At 57.9% G+C, this 18,185-nt stretch overlaps 1 protein-coding gene across 4 annotated transcripts in view; it reads right to left on the reverse strand.

The window, feature by feature from the left end:
* Window positions 1-1,424: 1,424 nt before the first annotated feature.
* STARD8 (StAR related lipid transfer domain containing 8) overlaps window positions 1,425-18,185 on the reverse strand; it is a 40,686-nt gene continuing 23,925 nt past the window's right edge. For 3 of the 4 annotated variants that reach the window (XM_021548421.3, XM_085571003.1, XM_085571004.1), the window contains 13 exons: window positions 10,180-10,251; window positions 8,895-8,976; window positions 8,455-8,518; window positions 6,820-8,171; window positions 6,026-6,199; window positions 5,403-5,562; window positions 4,948-5,146; window positions 4,641-4,851; window positions 4,359-4,473; window positions 3,851-4,066; window positions 3,444-3,661; window positions 3,134-3,310; window positions 1,425-3,026 (listed from right to left, as the gene is read on the reverse strand). In XM_021548421.3, the coding sequence (XP_021404096.3) occupies window positions 2,909-3,026; window positions 3,134-3,310; window positions 3,444-3,661; window positions 3,851-4,066; window positions 4,359-4,473; window positions 4,641-4,851; window positions 4,948-5,146; window positions 5,403-5,562; window positions 6,026-6,199; window positions 6,820-8,171; window positions 8,455-8,518; window positions 8,895-8,976; window positions 10,180-10,251 (3,158 nt within the window). In that variant the 3' untranslated portion in view covers window positions 1,425-2,908. Of the gene's footprint in view, window positions 3,027-3,133; window positions 3,311-3,443; window positions 3,662-3,850; window positions 4,067-4,358; window positions 4,474-4,640; window positions 4,852-4,947; window positions 5,147-5,402; window positions 5,563-6,025; window positions 6,200-6,819; window positions 8,172-8,454; window positions 8,519-8,894; window positions 8,977-10,179; window positions 10,252-11,770; window positions 11,895-18,185 lie in introns of those variants that run through there. The other variant, XM_021548419.3, reaches the window with a different exon arrangement.

Below are 18,185 nucleotides of genomic sequence, written 5' to 3' on the forward strand. Positions count from 1 at the left end.
ATCCTTCAGCCAGGGCTGAGCTAACAGCCCAAGGATCCAGGGATGGGCAAATGGTCAGGCTGGACAAGCATCACTCCTGTGCTGGGGATGGCCCAGACAGCCAGCTGGGATGGCTGCAGCTTCTCTTTGGAAGCAGAGAATCATCATTAATTTTCCCCAGATGCACATTTCCAAGTACCTGTAATGAAAGACAACTGTGCATGTTCCTCCCTGTAATTGGGCTGTTTGCACTCTAAATACAGTACAGCTTCTACCTGACTGGCTAATAAGGAATGATTTCCTCTCCTTTTATCTCTAATTAAGCCAAACTGAGCCTGGCATTGCTGCTCTGCAATCATTTCCCAGTGCAGGGGTTTGTTAAGTTGTAGGAATTGGCTTTTATAAGGTTGGAAAGATTAATCTGTAGTAACGTGCAGGAAGAAAACATAAATCTCTGTAAATGAAACTTGGAGGATTTCAGTAAGAAATTGATTTTAAATGTTAGTGTCTGCAAAGCAGGGGTTGGAGGAAAACACTCTTGGACTGAGCAGCTGACACTGCTGAGGGGAGGTGGATTTGGGAGGGTGGCTGGGGTGGGTCCAAAAGCCCTGGGATGGCTCCAGCCAGCTTTGCAGAGGCTTTGGGGTGTTATTTAGTGTTTGCACCCAGCACAGCATCGTGCAGAGAGGTGGGGAACCTCTTCATTCAATCTGCTGGGGACTTGGGGCCCGGGGACAGGGACAATGTGAGGCAGGGCAGGGTTCCCTGCAGGAGTGGGGGTCCCTGAGAGCTCACAGCCCTCCATCAGTGGGGTGCCTGGGTGGGTCTGAGGGGTGCTGCCATCCTGCTGGGACCCTGCAAGGTGAGATGCCACCTTGGCCTCCATCCCAGGATGGGGAGGGTTTCCTCTCCACCCCAGTGCTGGAGCCCTGGCCACAGGTGAATTTGGGATGAGCCAGGGGCTGCCCAAACATCTCTGCCCATTAGTGCTAAAAGCCAGAGCAGTCTTGCTGCTGCCAATTCCACACTTTAGCCAAGCTCATAGAGGGATTCCTTCCTCTCCAGGCTTTACTCTTGCAGCCTTCATCACCATCATCTTCATCTGCTCCAGTATGTTCCATCCCATTCCCATCACCACTCCCAAAACAGCGGCCAGAGGTGTCTGCTCCAGGGAATTCAACAGCACAATGTGGTTCTTCTTCATCGGCATCGCCGATGCTGGATGCTCATCTTCCTCCTCAAGGTCCTCTCCCTGCTGCAGGTGGCAATGCCAGGAGAGCCCCAAACCCTGGCAAGGCCCTGGAGCACAGCTGGATGTGGGAAATGCTGGGTTTGAGTCTCTTCACCCACACAGGGGCTGCCCCAAGACCACACATTGCTCAGCCTTGGGCTACTCCAGTGCTGGAGGAACCCTGAACACGGAGGTTTCCTCATCAGCCAGCAGATCTTGTTAGTACTTTATTAATTGCATGGATGGGAAGAGCAGCCCCAATCCAAGTCAAACAACTGCTGCACTTTCATATGATACAAAAGAAAAGTCCCTTAAATACAAAATAACCAGCTCTAAGTGAGCATCACCTGGTGCTGAGCTCTGCCACCAGAGTTATATATTAATATTCCACCTGTACAAGTATTTATAGATAGAAAAAAAAGAAACACTTTAAAAAAATATCAGGAGAAAATTCACTCCCCCACATGTTAGTTATATTTTTATATATATATATAAAATACATATATATAAAAACACAGAGGCTGACTTGTGCTTTTCTTTTTTACCAAAAGACAGACAATTATGGCCAAACTGACACTGGGGGTCCGTAGCTCATGGGTCGTGTTGCCTTCCTGTTGGAACGACATCTGGGAATTTGGGTCCCTGCCTGAATGGAGAAACCAGGTCATCTGCTGGGTGCTGACAGCTCCAGTGAACAGTTCCTTCACGAAGAGAAGGGGTGGAAAGGGGAACGGGTGTCTCTGCAGGGAGCTGGTGGCCATGGGCCATGTGTAGCTGCCCAAAGAGGGGTGAATCCCAAACAATTGCCCCTGCTGCCATCCCTCCTCCCTCTCTGGGTACAGCCCTCAACACTGAGCGCAGCACAGGGGAGCTGGTCTGGGGAGTCTCTCCCCACCTTGATGTCTTTTTCCAGGCATTGCCCCTTCCCACCCAGGTGCAGCTGCTCCAGGGCTCCAGCAATGCCCTGCCCCATGCAAATAACGGCTTGGCTGGTTGGGGATGGCTTTGGCTTGGAGCGTGATCCATCCACCCCTCCTCTCAGTGACATCCAGGGCAGAGAGAGGGCTTTTAGCCAAGGAAGAGCAAGGCACAGGAGTACAAGGCTGCTTCTTCCATGAACTCAGCACCAATGCTGCAACAGGCTCCATCTTCCCCTCGACAGGGGTTGGCACCTCTGTATCTGTAGACAGCCCTCTCCTCCCAGAACTGCAGCCTCTTCCACCACCACACAGTGACTCCCTGGCTGTCCCCACCGGGTGACACCACACACACAGTCCCCCCTCGCTGCCCACCCTCCACTTCTCAACCCCGCACTGCGACCTGCGGACACGGCCCTGTTTTCGCTCCTCCCACCTCTCTCCACGCTCCTTCACCCCTGCTGCTGCTCCTGGCAAGTGTGGGGGCCCCGGCTCCTGCCACAGGCTGCATTCAGGGCTCACCCCATGGCCACTCCTTCCTTCTGCTCTCCCACCTCTCCAGCGGGACACCATGGCTTCCCCTCTGCAGCCACCCTGCCCCGCAGCACCTGGGCCGTGGCACGGGACTGCCCAGCCCGGGGTGAAAGGACATTTATAAATATATGCCTCTGTCTGCCCCTCCACAGGCACTGCACCACACCATGCTTCTTCCTGCTGAGAGCCCCAGGCTGCATCCAATGGCAAGTCCATGTCTGAAAGGACAGAGCATCTTCTTGCTGCCTCAGATCTTTGTCTCGGGGCCAGTGGGACTCAGCGCTGGGAAAGAGTCTCGGATCCTCGCCAGCTCCATGGCACAGAGGTGGCCAAAGACCCTGTTATACCACTCGGGAGACCGGCCCCTGGAGGAGGGAAGAGGCAGGAGGGGGTGAGCGGGCAGGAGAGACCCTGGCAGTATCAGGGAGCAGCACATCCTGCTGCTCCATCCCCGCCCCGAGGCTCCCGTTACCTGAGGTCAGCCCTGCAGATGTGGGTCACCCGGGAGCGGCCCATGGCGCCGGGCTCGATGAGGTACTGGGACGTCAGCACGATGGCCTTGACACCTCCCTCCAGTGGCACCTTGTCGTGCTCCACCGAGAGGGAGCTGAGCAGGCAGGCTCCCCGCGGCAGGTCCGTGCGCCAGCGCCTGCGGCAGAGCAGCGGTCACCGCGTGCCCACCGCGGGCACCACACGGCCCGGGAAAGGGGAAAGGAGGAGGAGATGGGGCTGGAGGGACGTGCCCAGCTGAGCCCAGACCCGCCGGGTCCCACCACGCTCACCGGAGCACCATGCAGTCCCTGCGCGGGTGCGGGGCCATGCTGTCCGTCACGTAGTGGTACAGCTCCATGTCCTTGTCCAGCGCCTCCACCACCCTGCTCTGCAGCAGGTCCTCGTCCCACAGGTGACGCTCCCGCAGCACCCGGTGCAGCACCGTGGCAGGAGGGGCCTCCACATCCGTGGAGACCTTCCACAGGCGCAGAGGGTGCCCGTCCCCAACCTGAGGGGACGAGGTGAGGGTCGCACAGACTGTCCCGCAGGACCCCAGTGCTACCCCCTGAGCAGCTTCACTGATGGCTCCCACTGCCACAGAGCACCACAGTCCCATCTGCTGGACCTGCTCTGGCAGCTGGAGAGGTCCCCCCCATACACATTTCCCTGCACGTTCTCTCCACACGGTGGCATTTACCTTTTTGCAGGACAGCTCCGTGTTCAGGGGCCCCGGCGTGCTCAGCCACCCCTTGAATTTCTCTGATGACTCTTTCAGCAGGTTCTGGACACTCTGCTCAAAGTAGGAGTGTAAATGCTTGCTCTCCCCCTGGCACACCAAGTCAGCCAGGGGGTGGGGATAAGCATCTGCAGCCATATAGGAGCTGCTCAGCTGCAGCAAGATGTCATGGGAGACCTGCAAGCCAAAAGCACACAGATGTTCAGTAAGAGAGATCCTGTGGGGACTTTGTGAGTGGTCCTGTACACACATAGAATCATAACTCATTCCCCAGGGAGTGGGGAGGATGGACATGGAGCCTGCACCACCTCCTGCCCCAGGACATAGCTGGGCTTGGCTCCAGGGTGAATGGCTTGTGGCTGCTGTCCCACTGAGGAAAGGATGCCCTCAGCTTGCCCCAGGACCAGCACCTGCCAGCAAGGTCAAACCTCCCACAGGCAGCGCTGGGCTGGGACACCTTGCCACCCACCTGGAAGAGCTTCTTGCAGTCGCTGATCATGTGGGAGAGCCCCTGCGTGGCAGCCATGTTCTCACTGAGGTCCTTCTGGTCCGGCTTCCCCATGGTGCCCCTCTTGTGTATGGCCCTGTGGGCGATCAGGCAGTGCTGGCACCAGTGGGCACCTCTAGACCCCCTCACTTGTGTCACAGAGCAGAGCCAACAGCCCCCCAGTGTCTCACCCTTCCCTGCTGGACCCCTCCCACAGCAGGCAGAGAAGGAGCACTGGGGATCTGGGGCTCAGCCAGCCCTTACCTGGGCGATGTGCTTTCCTTCTTGGACACATTGAGGTGGAAGATGGAAGGAGCCAGGCACACAGCCAGGTTCCCGGCCGTCATCTGGTTCTCCTCAGCCGAGGCGATGTCGCTCAGGAAGTAGAGCAGGGTCTGCAGCACCTCCCGGTTCTCGTCCGGCATGAGGATGATGGCGGCCTGCACCGCCTGCAGCCGCTGCTCCTTGGACACGACTGCGGCCACGGGGCAGCGTCAGCGGGGCGTCCCCACGGCCACCACCCATCCCCTCCTCCCCAAAGCCCCCCAGCTGCCCCCAGCCCTGCCCTTACACTGGTAGATCTGCAGGAAGGTGTCGGTCAGCTTGCTGGTGAAGATGGGCTCGGGCAGGTCACGGAAGTATTGCTTCAGCAGGTCGGCCACGTCGTACGCCGACTGCCCCGAGTAGTCGACGTTGTCGGGGCTGGTCTCGTTCATGTGCCGCAGCGCCTGGATCCGGGACTTCACCCCGGACTTGCGGAAAATGCCAACCTGCCAGAGCAGAGAGAAGTGAGCGGGCACCGGCCTGGGGGCACCTGTGGGACAGGCAAAGGCACTGCCTCCCCAGAGGGATCATCCCTGAACCCACAGGAGACACTGAGTGAGGGACAGCCACGGGTGTGCTGCTGGGTTCCCATGGACAATCCCACCCTCCCCCTTCAGCACACACAGAGGTGAACAACAGCACCCCTAAAGCTTTTTATTTCCCCCAAATCCCAGTGCTGCTTCCCAGCAGCTGCAGCCTCACCTGGTCCAGGCACTGGCTGCGCAAGTAGCGCATGGCCTGCTGGATGCTCTGGGGCAGGGGCTGCCCCGTCCGCTGCACGTTGACAATGGGTGGCACCCCAAAAACCATCTTGTCCCTGTAGTCAGGGACTTTACTCCGCTTCATGAACTTGGGGACAGTCCTGCAGGGTGGGACAGAGAGACATCAGTGCAATGATCAGCACCCCCCTCACAGAGAGAGCAGGAGCCTGGGAACAAACACACACACACACACACACATTTCTGCAGTATTTGGAGTACAAGCAAGGCAGCTTCCCAGCAGGAATGGCAGCACCTTTTATTCAGCTAAAACATTTACATACTTGGCTATGAAAAGAAACCACTGTCCCACTCTCTTATGCTGCTGCAGCACTTTTAATGGCCCACAAACACCTGCAGCCCCCACAGTGGCAGATGATGCCAGGAGACACCTGGAAGCCAGGGTGATGCCAGTATCCTGGCACTCAGCTCTGGCTCACACTTGTCAGAGCAGACAGGCCTTGGTTTAGCTCTTCCCCCTCCACACCCTGAAGCTGCCCCAAGCTGGGGACACAGCACGAGCCGCAGTCTTTGGGCCCCATCCTGGTCCCTCTCGCCCCAGCTCACCACGTCCAGGCCTGCTTGTGGGGCACGGAGTACTTCTCCATGATGGCTGTGAGCCGGAGCAGGGAGCACTTCTGGAGCAGGTTGAGCTGGGCCGATGACTGGCGGTTGATTTCCAGCGAGGCCGAGTTCAGGCTGGGCCGGTGCGAGTTCTGGAAGCTGTGCCAACGCAGCTTTCTGGGGACACACGGGACATTCCCAGCTAAGAAAACCCCCACTGCTCTCCGCTCCTTCATGGTTACTGCCACATCACCCTCTGGCACCAGCCGAACTGGGGGAGCAAAGCCAGAGAACTCGGCACCAGCCGTAGCTCTGCGGGGAGAGCCCCAGGGAACACTGGCACAGGGGAGGCACCTGCCCGCTGCGTTCACACTTGTTATTCGTTATGAAAAACCTTTTAATCACGGGTCTGTGCAGGCAGACAGGGCTGGCAGCGGTGTCGGTGTTGAAGTGCTGGCAGCGGTGTCCTGCAGCCAGCAGAGCGCACCAGCGCCCCGCGCTGCGCTCCCCTGCCCGCACCCGCGCCGGAGCGCTCCCCTCCCTGCGCCCGCTCCTGCCTTCCCGGGAAAAGGCGATCATCCAGCCCCGAGGACGGGATCGGGCGCTGCTCCCCAGCCCCACGGGCTGTGCCCCCCTCCCTGCTGCAGCAGCCCCGTCCCTGGGAGTGTTCACGGCCGGGCTGGACGGGGTTTGGAGCGATACGGTCTAGTGGAAAGTGTCCTTGCCCATAGCAATGGGGTAACGAGATTGTCTCTACGGTCCCTTCCCACCCAAACCACCTCGCGATTCGGTGATACCTGCAGGGTCTTGTGAGAGATGCTCCCACCCCCGAATCCCGGCGCTCCCGTGTCTCGATCTCTTCAGCCTCGTTGAGGGAGTTCCCAGTGCTACCAAAGTCACTGGCAGAGGTGCCAACATCCGACATGGACTGTTCTTCGAAATGCAGGTTGGAGGGTTCCCCTCCCGAGTCCGACTCCTCCTCATCCTCCTCTTCCTCGCCCCCTACCTCCCCATCCAGGCCAGGGGAGACGGCTTTACACCAGAGCTCCACCTTCTGCTGCAGCCCCCACACGTGCTGCAGGATGTCGTCGAGGTTCTCGTAGGTGACCTCCCCGTCCTTGCAGAAATCCTCGCTGCTGCCGAAGTCCGGCACGTTGTCGTAGACGCTGATGCGGCTGCCCAGGGAGCTGCAGGAGCCCCGGCGCCGGCGGGCGAAGCCCCTGGGGGACGCCGAGCCCTCGGCGCTGCTGCTGCTGCCGCCCCTGCCCAGCCCCACGGCCGCGCTCCCCGCGTTCCAGCGGGAGCTGCCGGCCAGGGGACACAAGCTCTCGATGGACAGGGATTTGGGGAAGGTGCCGGGCTTGTGGTCACAGGGGATATAGACCAGGCAATCGCCGTGGCGAGCCCGGCGCTGGCACTCGGCGGCAGCCCAGGCACCGCCGGCGGCAGTGGCTGTGTCTGCGTCGTAATCCTCCAGGTAAACTCCACCGCGTTTGGGGTCTGAGCTGCCCTTGGTGCCCCCGGGGCCGAGCAGGCGGTTAGTCCTGTATGATACCGAGAAGAAGTGTTTTTTGCTGTGGAAAGGGGCAGGTGTCCCTCTTTTAGAGGAGTTGGTCCTGGCGGCCGCGAGGTCCCCATCGCTCTTCAGAGAGCCCCATCCCGGTGGCAGAGTGGCGCTGCTGCGCGGAGCCACCCTCCTGTCTGGGCTGGGTTTCTCCTTGTCCTTCCTCCGCAGGGACTCGATCCTCTTCAGGAAGCTTCGAGACCGGCGCTTCTTCAGCTTCTCCTTGGAGCCCTCTCCCTGGCCCGGGGGCTGCTCCGGCGCAGAACCCTCGCTCTGGCTGCAGCTGGAGGCGGTGGCAGCGGCACGGAGAGGGGACGGGGGCTCGGATGGCATGGCCACGGTGCAGCCCGTGCCACCCACGCTGCCCACACTGCCCGTGCTGTGCAGGGACGTGGCCTCGGGGTTGGTGCTGAGGTCCGTGAGGACGCTCTCGTGGCTGGACACCGGGCGCATGGTGCAGCTCAGGGCCTCCGAGCCCTGGGACAGGACGTCGGCGGACCCCACCCGTGACCACCTTTTGCTGTCCCTCTGGAAGGTCCACCGGCTGCTGATGGCACACTGCTCTTCCTCCTCAGAGTCTTCATTCTGTGGGCAGATGGGAACAGGGGATGATCAATCAGTTGGAGCTGAGGAGGGTCAGCACATCCCCACACCTCAGTGGGGCATGGCACCAGCATGGCCCCAGGTGGGGAGGAGAGCAGCACGGTCACTCTTTAAACCAGCTCGGGACCCCTTTGACAGTGCTGGCCTCCAGGAGCCACTCTGTGCCCAGGGCAATCCCAGAGCTCACCAGGACATTGTTCCATCATTGAGCAGATGATCCCCTGCACCCTCAGCCCCTCACCTGCCTCGAGCAGCCAGGACGTACCTGTTTACGCTGAAAGTGAACATCCAGCTTCATGGAGGCACAGGTGTTCAGGGTCATCAGCCTCCTGCAAGAAACAGAGTGGCTTTACCCTGGTCCCAGCCCTGATGCAGTCACAGGGAAGGCTTTCGCTTCTTTTGATTTTCCTCCCTTAAAGCCTTGGCTGTGCATGTCGCCTGTCACCCATTGCTTTGGGTCCACAGTCAGAGGGACCCAACAAGGGGACAATGCCAGCAATGTTCCCTGATCTGAACAACTGAGTCCTCACTGCAAGGGGAGTGACAGTGCTGGAGCGGGCTGTGACCCCAGCCAAGGTCAAGGCAAGCCCATCACCCCATCAGGCACCCCCTGAGCCCACCACCCCCTCAGCCTGGGCCGCTCTCTTTGTCTGTGCCACATCCCTGTGCTGATTCCATGTGAGGGGGGAGTCAAGGCAGCATTACCTGCACAGGGATTTGAGGGAATCCTGGTCCAGGAAGCTGTGGTCCTTCTTCACAGCACTGATGTCAAGAGGGAATGATGACTCTGGGGAAGGAAGCGACATCTTCAGCTCCGTCAGGGCAAAGGCCAGCAGTGGGCATGGGAAGAGAAGGAGAGGCTGGAGTGGCTGGAGATGACCTGGAGGTGGTGCATGCCCAGCATCCCTGGGCACAGCTCTTCCCAGGTACGTTAGGTGAGGGTGATAAGGTGCCCAAGGGCCTCAGTTCAGTTCCCTGCTCATCCCTGTGCAGAGACACCTCTGCTGGGATTGTGCATGTGGGACCTGGGCCCTCAGCCCCAAGGGTCTCAATCCATCTGTTCATGAAGCCATGGAGTGTGATCACCACGGGAAGGGAAACAGAGGGAAACACTTGGAGGATGTGGGAAGTTCTGTGGAGAGTGGCTGGAGAAGGGCTGGTTGATTCACAGACTGCAGCAGCAGCACCACTCCTCACTGCCCAGCTGTGAGCCCTGTCTGGGGCCAGCACCTGGGGCTGGCTATCCCATCAGGAACTCGGCCTGTCCTTGCACGTGGGTCTGCCCCCCAGAATAGGCACTGGCAGCAGACAGGCTGCTCACGAAGCCATCACCGGGGAGCTGGTGCTGCAGGGGAAGTGCCCGGTGAACAATGGCCCCGCTTCCCGCTATTGTCCAGCCGGCCGGGCCGGCTGCAGCCGCCGCACCTCGCAGCAGCCAGACCAGGATCCCCCCGTGGCCCAGGAAAACACAGCTGAGCCTGAGGCCAGAGCCACCACCACAGCCACCCTGCCAAAACAGCTCTTCTCCAGGCAGGGCTCCGTGAGTGCTCAGGAAGGACAGGCTGGAGCAGGGCAGGGGTTGTGGGAGTGGGGAGGGACAGAAGCAGGAAGAACATGCTGGCTCTTCACATTACCTACACTGGCTGCCCCTATGCACCCACCCACGGCAAACACTCCCTGAACCACTTCAGAGCTGATGGCTCTCCAAAGCCTGGCTGCCCTTGGCCAAAGCAGCCGCCCCAGGATTCCTCAGAGCCCTGCCTGAAGGGGAAAAGTTCAGGAATGCAGGGAAGTTAACTGGCTGGTTCTCCAGGCCGTGGCCAAGGGCTCCAAGTGTAACAAACAATCATATAATCAGTGAACAATCCCCTCTGTCCCCTCCTCTCCCTGGAGCTGTGGGCGCTGTCCCTGCAGCCCCTCTTGGAATCTGGAAGAGATAGAGGCTCTGAGCAGGCACAGAGCAGGGTCAGAGGCAGGAGGCAGCTCTCACCTTCGTACAGCTGGGCATACTGGGGGAATCCCGCTGCCCGGAGCCAGTCACAGGCTTTCTTGGCTTCAATTTCTGTAAGAAAGCAAACAACCAGCCTGAGCATCCTGCCAGCAGCAGCAACACCCTAAGAACAGAGCCCATGTCCCAGAGCCCTGACACCAAGCCCGTGCTCCATGTGCACAGAGCAGAGATGTGTGGCTGCAGAGCCAGGGGTCCCACCAGCAGCAGGGTCCTGGGCAGACAGAGCTCAGCTGCAGCTCTCTGCCAGCACTGGGCTAAGAGCAGGAGGTGACAGTGATGCCACCTGAAGGACGGGGATACAAGACTTAGTTTTAACCTTCTGATGAAACATTTTGTTTCTGAACCCACCAAACCAAACACCATTCTTGACCAGGCAGGAGAGGAAGATCTTTCTTTGTAATCATCAGTTCAGAGCTTGCCAAAGCTCAGCGCTGATCACTTCTGCAAACATCCCCAAGCAAAGGCTGCCAAAGGAGCCCTTCCTCCCCACCTCCTTCCCACCACCCAGCCCTCTCCCCCTCTTCTTTCAAGCTGGTTTTCGTCCCAGTCAGCACTAAATCCCTGGTGGGATTCTTCACTCCTCGCCCAGCTGGTTCCCACCCCTCACACAGGGATCACCATTGCCCAGATGAGCCCATTCAGCAGCCAGCAGTATTTCCTGGGAAACTCTTCCAGTTTAGAGTAACTGAGGGAAAACAGCCCAGAGCTCCCACAGCCACAACAAGTCATTGCCAAGTGTCAGCACCCATCAGCCCGATGACATTTCTGCTGCTGAGGGTGACAACATTTGACCTCAAGGGTAGAAAATGCCTTGGCAGCCTCAGGGTCTGATCTGTCCCTCCTGGAAGGAGCACCCAGAACAGAATGGACTGAGGCCAGACACACCCAGCACTGGAATACCCTGATTCCATCCCATCCGCCCACTGCCTCAGCCCAGAGCTCTGGCTGCAGTCTGCATTCTCAATTCCAAACTACAGAAGCAAAAAAAAAAAAAAAAATGCTCCAAATAAGCAGCTCAGTTCAGGACAGGACTAAGCCAAAGCCCTGAGCCCAAATACTTGGCAAGTTTTGGGAAGAAATTTTGGCATGAACATCTGGATCTGGGTCCAAACCGCACAGCTGTCATTAACCATGCCATGAGTCCTGCCAAAACCCGGGGCTGACCCCTCCTGCCCCCTCCAGGGCTCAGACCCAGCAATTCCAGTGGAAACTGGGATAGACCCTGGAGATATCCTGGGTCAACTGGTCCATGTGGAGCACCACATCCCTGCCAAAGAACCCAACACCCCGTGGGGAGGGCACCCCATGGCTGCATCTGTCCAGCAGGAGGGCACCAAGACTGGTGGTCCCTGGGAACGCTCTCTGGCCATGCCAGCTCTGGAAGCAGATCCATCCCACACTCCTGGAGTGGGCAGGACCCAGGGACAGGCATTTCCCACAGCCCCTGCCAGTTCCCACTCCTGCCCGACTCTGCTCCCAGTGGGAATTCCACGGGGCCAATCCCAGCCAGCGACCGCAGCTCCGTGTGCCCCAAGCCCTGAGCAGAACCACAGAACCACGGATCTCCCACCTGTGCCATGGATCCTGTCCCAGGGATGGCTCTGGCGGCGGGCAGCAGGAGCAGGGCCATGGCTGAGCTTACCCCTGCCCGCAGAGGGGCTCAGCTGGCACCAGAGCATGGCCGGGCACTGACTGGGGCCACACCAGAGCCTGGTGACCCCCAGCGTGACCACGGCCACCCCGCCAGGCCGGGAGCAGCCAGGGCTGCAGCAGGATGCTCTGTGCAGGACCGGGCTCGTCGTCGTGGTGGAAATGCGGAGTCAGAACACGACATTTCCTTCCCTTGGCCCCCGCCCCCAGCACGGGCTGGCAGGGGGCCAGGGCCCCAAACCTCCACCTCTCCTCTCCAGGAGCCAAGTCCCGGGCTCTGCCCGCTGTGGCAAGTCCTGCATCCCCACAGAGCCCCTCAAACAGGGAGAAGCCCCCTAGAGCAGGGGGAAGTTTGACCAGCCCAGGCTGAGCCCTCCTCATGTAGAAGTGCTGTCACAGAAAAGGTTTCCAAGTGTCCTGTCCCAGAGGGAGCCAGCAGCCAGCTTCCTCCTCCTCCCGCCCTTCCCATGGACGTGCTTTCCCAGGGAAGTGCAGGAAAGGCCGGGCAGGCAAACACTCCTGCCGTGGGGCATGGCCGGACGCTGGGCACAGGGTCACCCACCCCAGCCGTGTTCCCAGCCCTCCCTGTCACCTCTCAGGAGCCTCACTGTCGGGCAGGGTGATGGCACCTGAGCCCAGGGATTGTTGCCAGAGACCCTCTGCCCTCCCCCAGCTCAGCCTGAGCCCCAGGCAGCAGCCACAGAGATGGGTTCCCAACAGCTCCAGGTGCCAGGATTCTCTGATGTGTAATGCAAGCTCATCAAGCACTACACCCACCCTCAGCAGGGCACAAACAGGGTCTCCTTGCTTCCACTGGTTGGAAAACAATTTCCAGGAGCTTATAGCAACTCAATATCTTTGAGATCTGTGGTTTAAACGGTGCAGAAATCATCTCACTCCAGTTGTATAGCAGGAGGAGCAGGCAGAGAGTACAGGCAGAGTCCATGCATCCCTGAGAAACAAGGGGATAAATCCCACCAGCTTCCTGACTGCAGGCAGGGAAGGGAGACCAGCAGCCCCATTATGGAAGCTCTCCATGGGTGATGAGCCCTCAGGAAACGCCTGGACAACCCTATGGGGGAAACCAGCACCAACACCTTCAGTGGAAAAAGCTCCTAATGGTGCACAATCCCATGAGCCACCAGAGAATCCTCCCCCAGCAAAGCCTCTGCCCTTGTCCAGCAGCTGTTGAGGCTGGATGGTGTTTCCCAAGGAAAAGGTTTCCACAGGAGCTCTCTCTCTGCTCTGCAAGGGGCAGAGACTGTAACCCAAGTGCCACCTTGATCCATCAGAAATGTCCTGAGTGGGTCCAGCCCCACCAGCCTGACCTCCCAACACCCCCAGGAATGAGGTGGAAATCAAAAATGAAGGAAGACAAGACGTTCCCGTTGTTCCAGAAGAAAAGGATGAAAACCAACACTGAAGTGCAGAAAAAAGGACAAAGTTCCCCAATCCCCTTCTTGCAGTCACTGCACTGTGGCATTTCCCTGGGGCAGTCACTGGTGACTCCAGCAGGAACGGCTCCTGGCTGTGGGTGTCTGGAGCCTGATAGCTCTCTCTCAAATGCTTTTGGTGTTCCTTCCACCCCACCCTGGCCTGGAACAGGCGTGGACCAGGAAAAAAGGGAAAAGTCCAGGACATTCCATAAAAGCTCTAAAATAAGCAGCCTGGCGCACTGGAGGCCAGCAGAATTACAGGCAGGAAGGCCACTTCCCAGAACCCCAGCTCTGCACTTTCACTTTAACAATCAAAACTGACAAGAAGTCCCAGGACAGGCTCTCAGCTTCCCACAGCAAGGTTCCAAATCCCCATAAAACATCCCACACAGCCAATTAGTGTGTGAGGAGAAAACCCCGCCACAAAATCGCTCGCTCGTTACCTCATGGAAAGCTGGAAGCAGCTGCCTGGCACTGCGGGGGAAGCTTCAACCCCAGCACCAAGGGGAGAAAATTGCTCTTTTTTCTTTCGTGTTGGTGTGATTTCTTTCCATCCTGCCTGAAAGTAAAACTGCCTACAACAGGGACTTTCCTTCCCAGCTATAAGCAGAAGTTTCTTGCCTACTTTTTATAGGAATGACAGAAAGTCCCAACAGCTCTCCTGAACCAGGGAGATGTGCCTTCACTGCCTGAGAACACAAGGAGCTGAAGCAGGTGTCCCATGGGAAAGGTGCATCCTACTCATGCCAAAGGTACCAGGGAGAGAGGGGCTGACTCTGCTTGGAGAAATCAGAGCTGCCTTCCTGAGCAGGGCATCTCTCCCACAGCAGCAAAGGGCAAACCCCATACCCTGCCAGGGGGCTTTGAGGAAGCCCCCACAGTGCCTTCCCAGCACTGGGCATAGCTGGAACTCACTGCCCACCCAGCCAGGCTCCTGGGGCAGGAGGCACACAGAGCTTCACGCAGCCATGGCATCTGCCAGCCAAGGGCAGCTCCTGCTTCCAGCTGCCAGCTCCACTCAGCAAAGCGCAGAGATTTTGGAGCTGCCAGCACAGACATGGACAGGGCACATGGACAGGAATGAGGAATGCTCTTGGATGTTCTCCCAGACACGGCGCATTTCCATAATTAACCTTCACACAGTAAATAGGTCTCACTAGCTTTGGGAACTGTTCCTTGCTATGTCACCGATCAGGAATTGCTCAAATGCCTCCTTCACCTCCAGCCCTGAAGTGTCTCTCCGAGGTCATCGCTCAATGGGGACAGCACCTGGAGGTGGGGGATGGCAGCAAAGCCCTCTGCCACCCTGCTCCTATCCCAGAGCAGCTGCTGGGAACATGAACACAAGGGACATGCAGAGGTAAAAACGATCCTAGAGGTTGCACAAGGATTGCTGGATGGTGTCTGTGAGTACTGGCTGGTACAACCCAGACAGGAACACGGGGCAGGGAGACTGTAGCTGTTGGGTGTCTGGATCAGATCTGGATCATAGTCCATGCAGGCTGGGCACAGAGACCCCCCAGCAGCACCATCAGAGCCCCCCAGAGCACTCCCCCACCTTATCTCTGCCCACTCATCCCTCCGTTGGGCTCCAGGGCTGTGTGTGACCACCCTTATCAGCTGAATGTGGCAGCTCTCATTTCCTCCCCTCAAACGAACCCAACAGCAGCCTCAGGTCTGGTTTATTCTGTTCCAAAACCCCAACTAGGCCTTCACACCCACAGTGTGCAGAGCTTTGTGCTGCACAAGGCAGGAACGCGGCCACCAGGAAACCGAGGTGATGCTGCAGCACTGTCCACACCAAAGCACCTGGGAGAGCAGCTGGGCCCAGCCTGCACAGGGAACACCTCTGCTTCCACAAACATCACTCAGAACAACCTAAATTCGGGGTTGCAGCCAGTGTTTTCTTTAATAAAGATGAGAAGGAAGAGCTGAAGCAGATATATTAGCCACAAAATAATTATGTGTAGGACTATGGAATCATGGAATGGTATAAGCTCAGAAAGCCATTTCAGATCATCGAGTCCAGCACTGCCAAGGCCACCACTAACCCGAGTCCCTTCCTCACACCAAAACGTCCTCACAGACCCCACAGGGCAGGGCTGAACAGGGGACAGCCACACTCAGGGGCACCAGAAGGACTGAGTGCTCTGGGACGTGCCATCTGATGGACACTGGCAGCAGGATGCAGTGGGGTGGCAGAGACCAAGTCAGCGTCCCCTGGCACTGCTGTGATGGCTACAGGAGTGTCCTACAGCATATTACAGATCCCTGCTCCCCCAGGCAGCTGCTCAGAGTCCTGCAGCCCCTTTGGCCCACAGGACACCTCCTCCCAGCAGCTCCAGAGCACTCGGGAGCCGGAGCTCTGCGGCAGCTCGGGGGTTGCACGTCCCACTGCTCGGGCTGCAGCTGCACAGCAGATGTCTGGGGAGAACAAGGGATGGGAAAAGAGAAGAACAGAAACAAAGGCCAGGAAGGTGAGGACCCTGAGGATCCTTGCCTCCCCCACCTGCATTTCTGCAGCTGCTGTAACCCCAAAGGAGCAGCAGAGAGGGCAGGACTGTCACACTGTGCCAGGAGAACACAGCAGCAACCTGAGGGCAAGCCCAGCATGGAGGGAACCTGGGTTTCCATCTTTGAAAAGGCAATGGCAAAGCAAATTCAGAGCAGAGAGAGTCCCTGGCTCCAGCCCACCCTGTGCACCACTCCAAGAAGGTCTATCAGGGCCTCTCTGTTGGATCTAGGCTTGGGGTGAAGTTTCTTCCTTCTCTTTGGTGTTTGCTGAAGCCAGAAAGAAAAATCCATAAGAGAATCCCAGAATAGTTTGGGTCAGAAGGGACCTTAGAGATCATCTCATTCTGGCCCTCTGCCATGGGCAGGGACACCTTCTACTACCTCAGGCTGCTCCAAGATGCATCCAACCTGGCCTAGAACAGTCATGAGGCATCCACAAGGAGCAAGATGAAAACAGCTACTTGTATGCTGAAGAAAATGAATCCATCTTGCCCATCCTGTAGCCCACCCTTTCTAAACCTGCACCGTTTTCCTGTTGGCCATCCCATGGATCTCACACGCACTTTGTTTGGACAAGTGGACGCCGTTGCTCTGAGGGCAGCCAGCGGAGCTTTGGTGTCCAACACCCACCACAGGTACCAGCCAGGCTGCACCTCCCAATGAGGAGACATCACATTTCACTTTTCTCTACATTGACAACAGCAAAAGTCCAGTTTTCACCACCTGTAAGAGCGTTAAACCCAGCATGGACTGAGGTCAACACCCGGACTACTGCACGAGACCCAACACCAGCCACCACCAAAGGCCAAGGAAGGCCAAGCCAAAGGAAAACACCAACAGCTCTACTAAAAAAACAGAATCAGCAGCAGCTCTGGCTCTGCAGGGAGCTCTCAGCTCCAATCACCCACTGGAGCATTTGTATCTCCCAAGGATGTGACCTGCTGCAGCTGCTCTCCTGCTTTCCATGCTGAGGAATGACCCCCAGCTCCAATGCCAAATCCAGGCACTAAAGAACAGTTACTTCCTTAATACACAAGGGAATTCCCTCCTACTTTTATGCATTTATTTAGAATAAACACGTGTGTTACCAGAGGAACCCGTGGAGCAGAATTCCCTTGCGGTCTTGCTGCAGCTTTTTCCATGTTGTACAGAATCACAAACCCACTCTGCTGCTGGCTGAAGAACGCTCAGGCTCCAGCAGCTTTGGTGGGAGCCCTCCATGTCCCCAGGGACAGAGAGTCCAAACCAGCTGTCACACCCAGCCAGTGGCCACTGCCACAGCCCTGGCATGGGCACGAGCCCTTGCAGGAAGGAACAAGCACTGAATTCCCAGCAGAGGCATGAATGGTTACTTTAGGGCTCTTTTCTTCCCTTTTGCAATACGAAAATAACCCCAAATCGAGTATTTCCCAGCTCAGCACAAAATCCTTCCTCCTTCCCCAGTGGACTCAGCTTTGTTTTATCGACTGGTCCCTGCTGCCCAGGGGAAGTAGGGGTGCCAGCATGTGCTCCTTCCTAAACTTCTGAAATCCCATCCCACATCAGAAAGATCTGCAAAATTCAGGAGTTTAACCCCAAGGAGTCCTGGATGTGCAGCCGAGCACAAGGCCCCCCTCAGCCCACAGGGATGCAGGCTCAGAACCCCTGTCCATGCAGGGAGCCCTCCAGGCACTGCCACACATCAGGGCATAACCCAAACTCCAAGCTTCAAAATGCAGCCAAGGGACATTTCTCAGGGGGACACAGGTCTGTGTGCCAGAGGAAGGACTCACAGCTCTCTCCCATCAGGATCCCCTTCTGCTGCACCCCACACCCACTGGCACCTCTTGGGCATCGCCCACCACAGCTCCGGGGACATTTCCACCTCCACCCCACAGCTCCAAACCCCGCTCTTTATTCATTCCTCCTCCTGAAAACTGCTTTTAAATCAGTGAACTGGTGTCAGCAGGTGATGCCACATCCCAGAGTGCGGCTGGCACCAGCACCATCGCAGCCCTGCCAGGGCCGGGCTCACACGACAGATTTTGGCTCGGGGAACAATCGGAGATCAGGAGGAGCTGGCACACGGCGCTCCCACCGGCCTGGCTGCCTCTGGCAGAAATAAACCCAAATATTGCCAGGGCTGAAGGTCTCTTTCTGCCTGCTGCCCCACCAGGGGGGAGCAGAGGGGGAAGGAGAAGCTCCTGGCGGTGTGACTGAGGCCAGCCCGTTCTCTGTCACTGCCACCGCCCCTCCCATCCCTGCCCCTCTCAGCCGCATCCCCGGCCCCGCAGGGCACGGGGCTCCTGCGCATCCCGCTGCAGCCCCGCTCCGGGCACGGGAAAAAAGCTAGAGGAAAATCTGGTTTTCGAGAAAAGATTAAAAAAAAAAACAACAAAAACAAAC

This window comes from Lonchura striata, chromosome 4A, assembly GCF_050655825.1.
Source record: "Lonchura striata isolate lonStrDom1 chromosome 4A, ASM5065582v1, whole genome shotgun sequence".
Classification (NCBI taxonomy): Eukaryota; Metazoa; Chordata; class Aves; order Passeriformes; family Estrildidae; genus Lonchura; species Lonchura striata.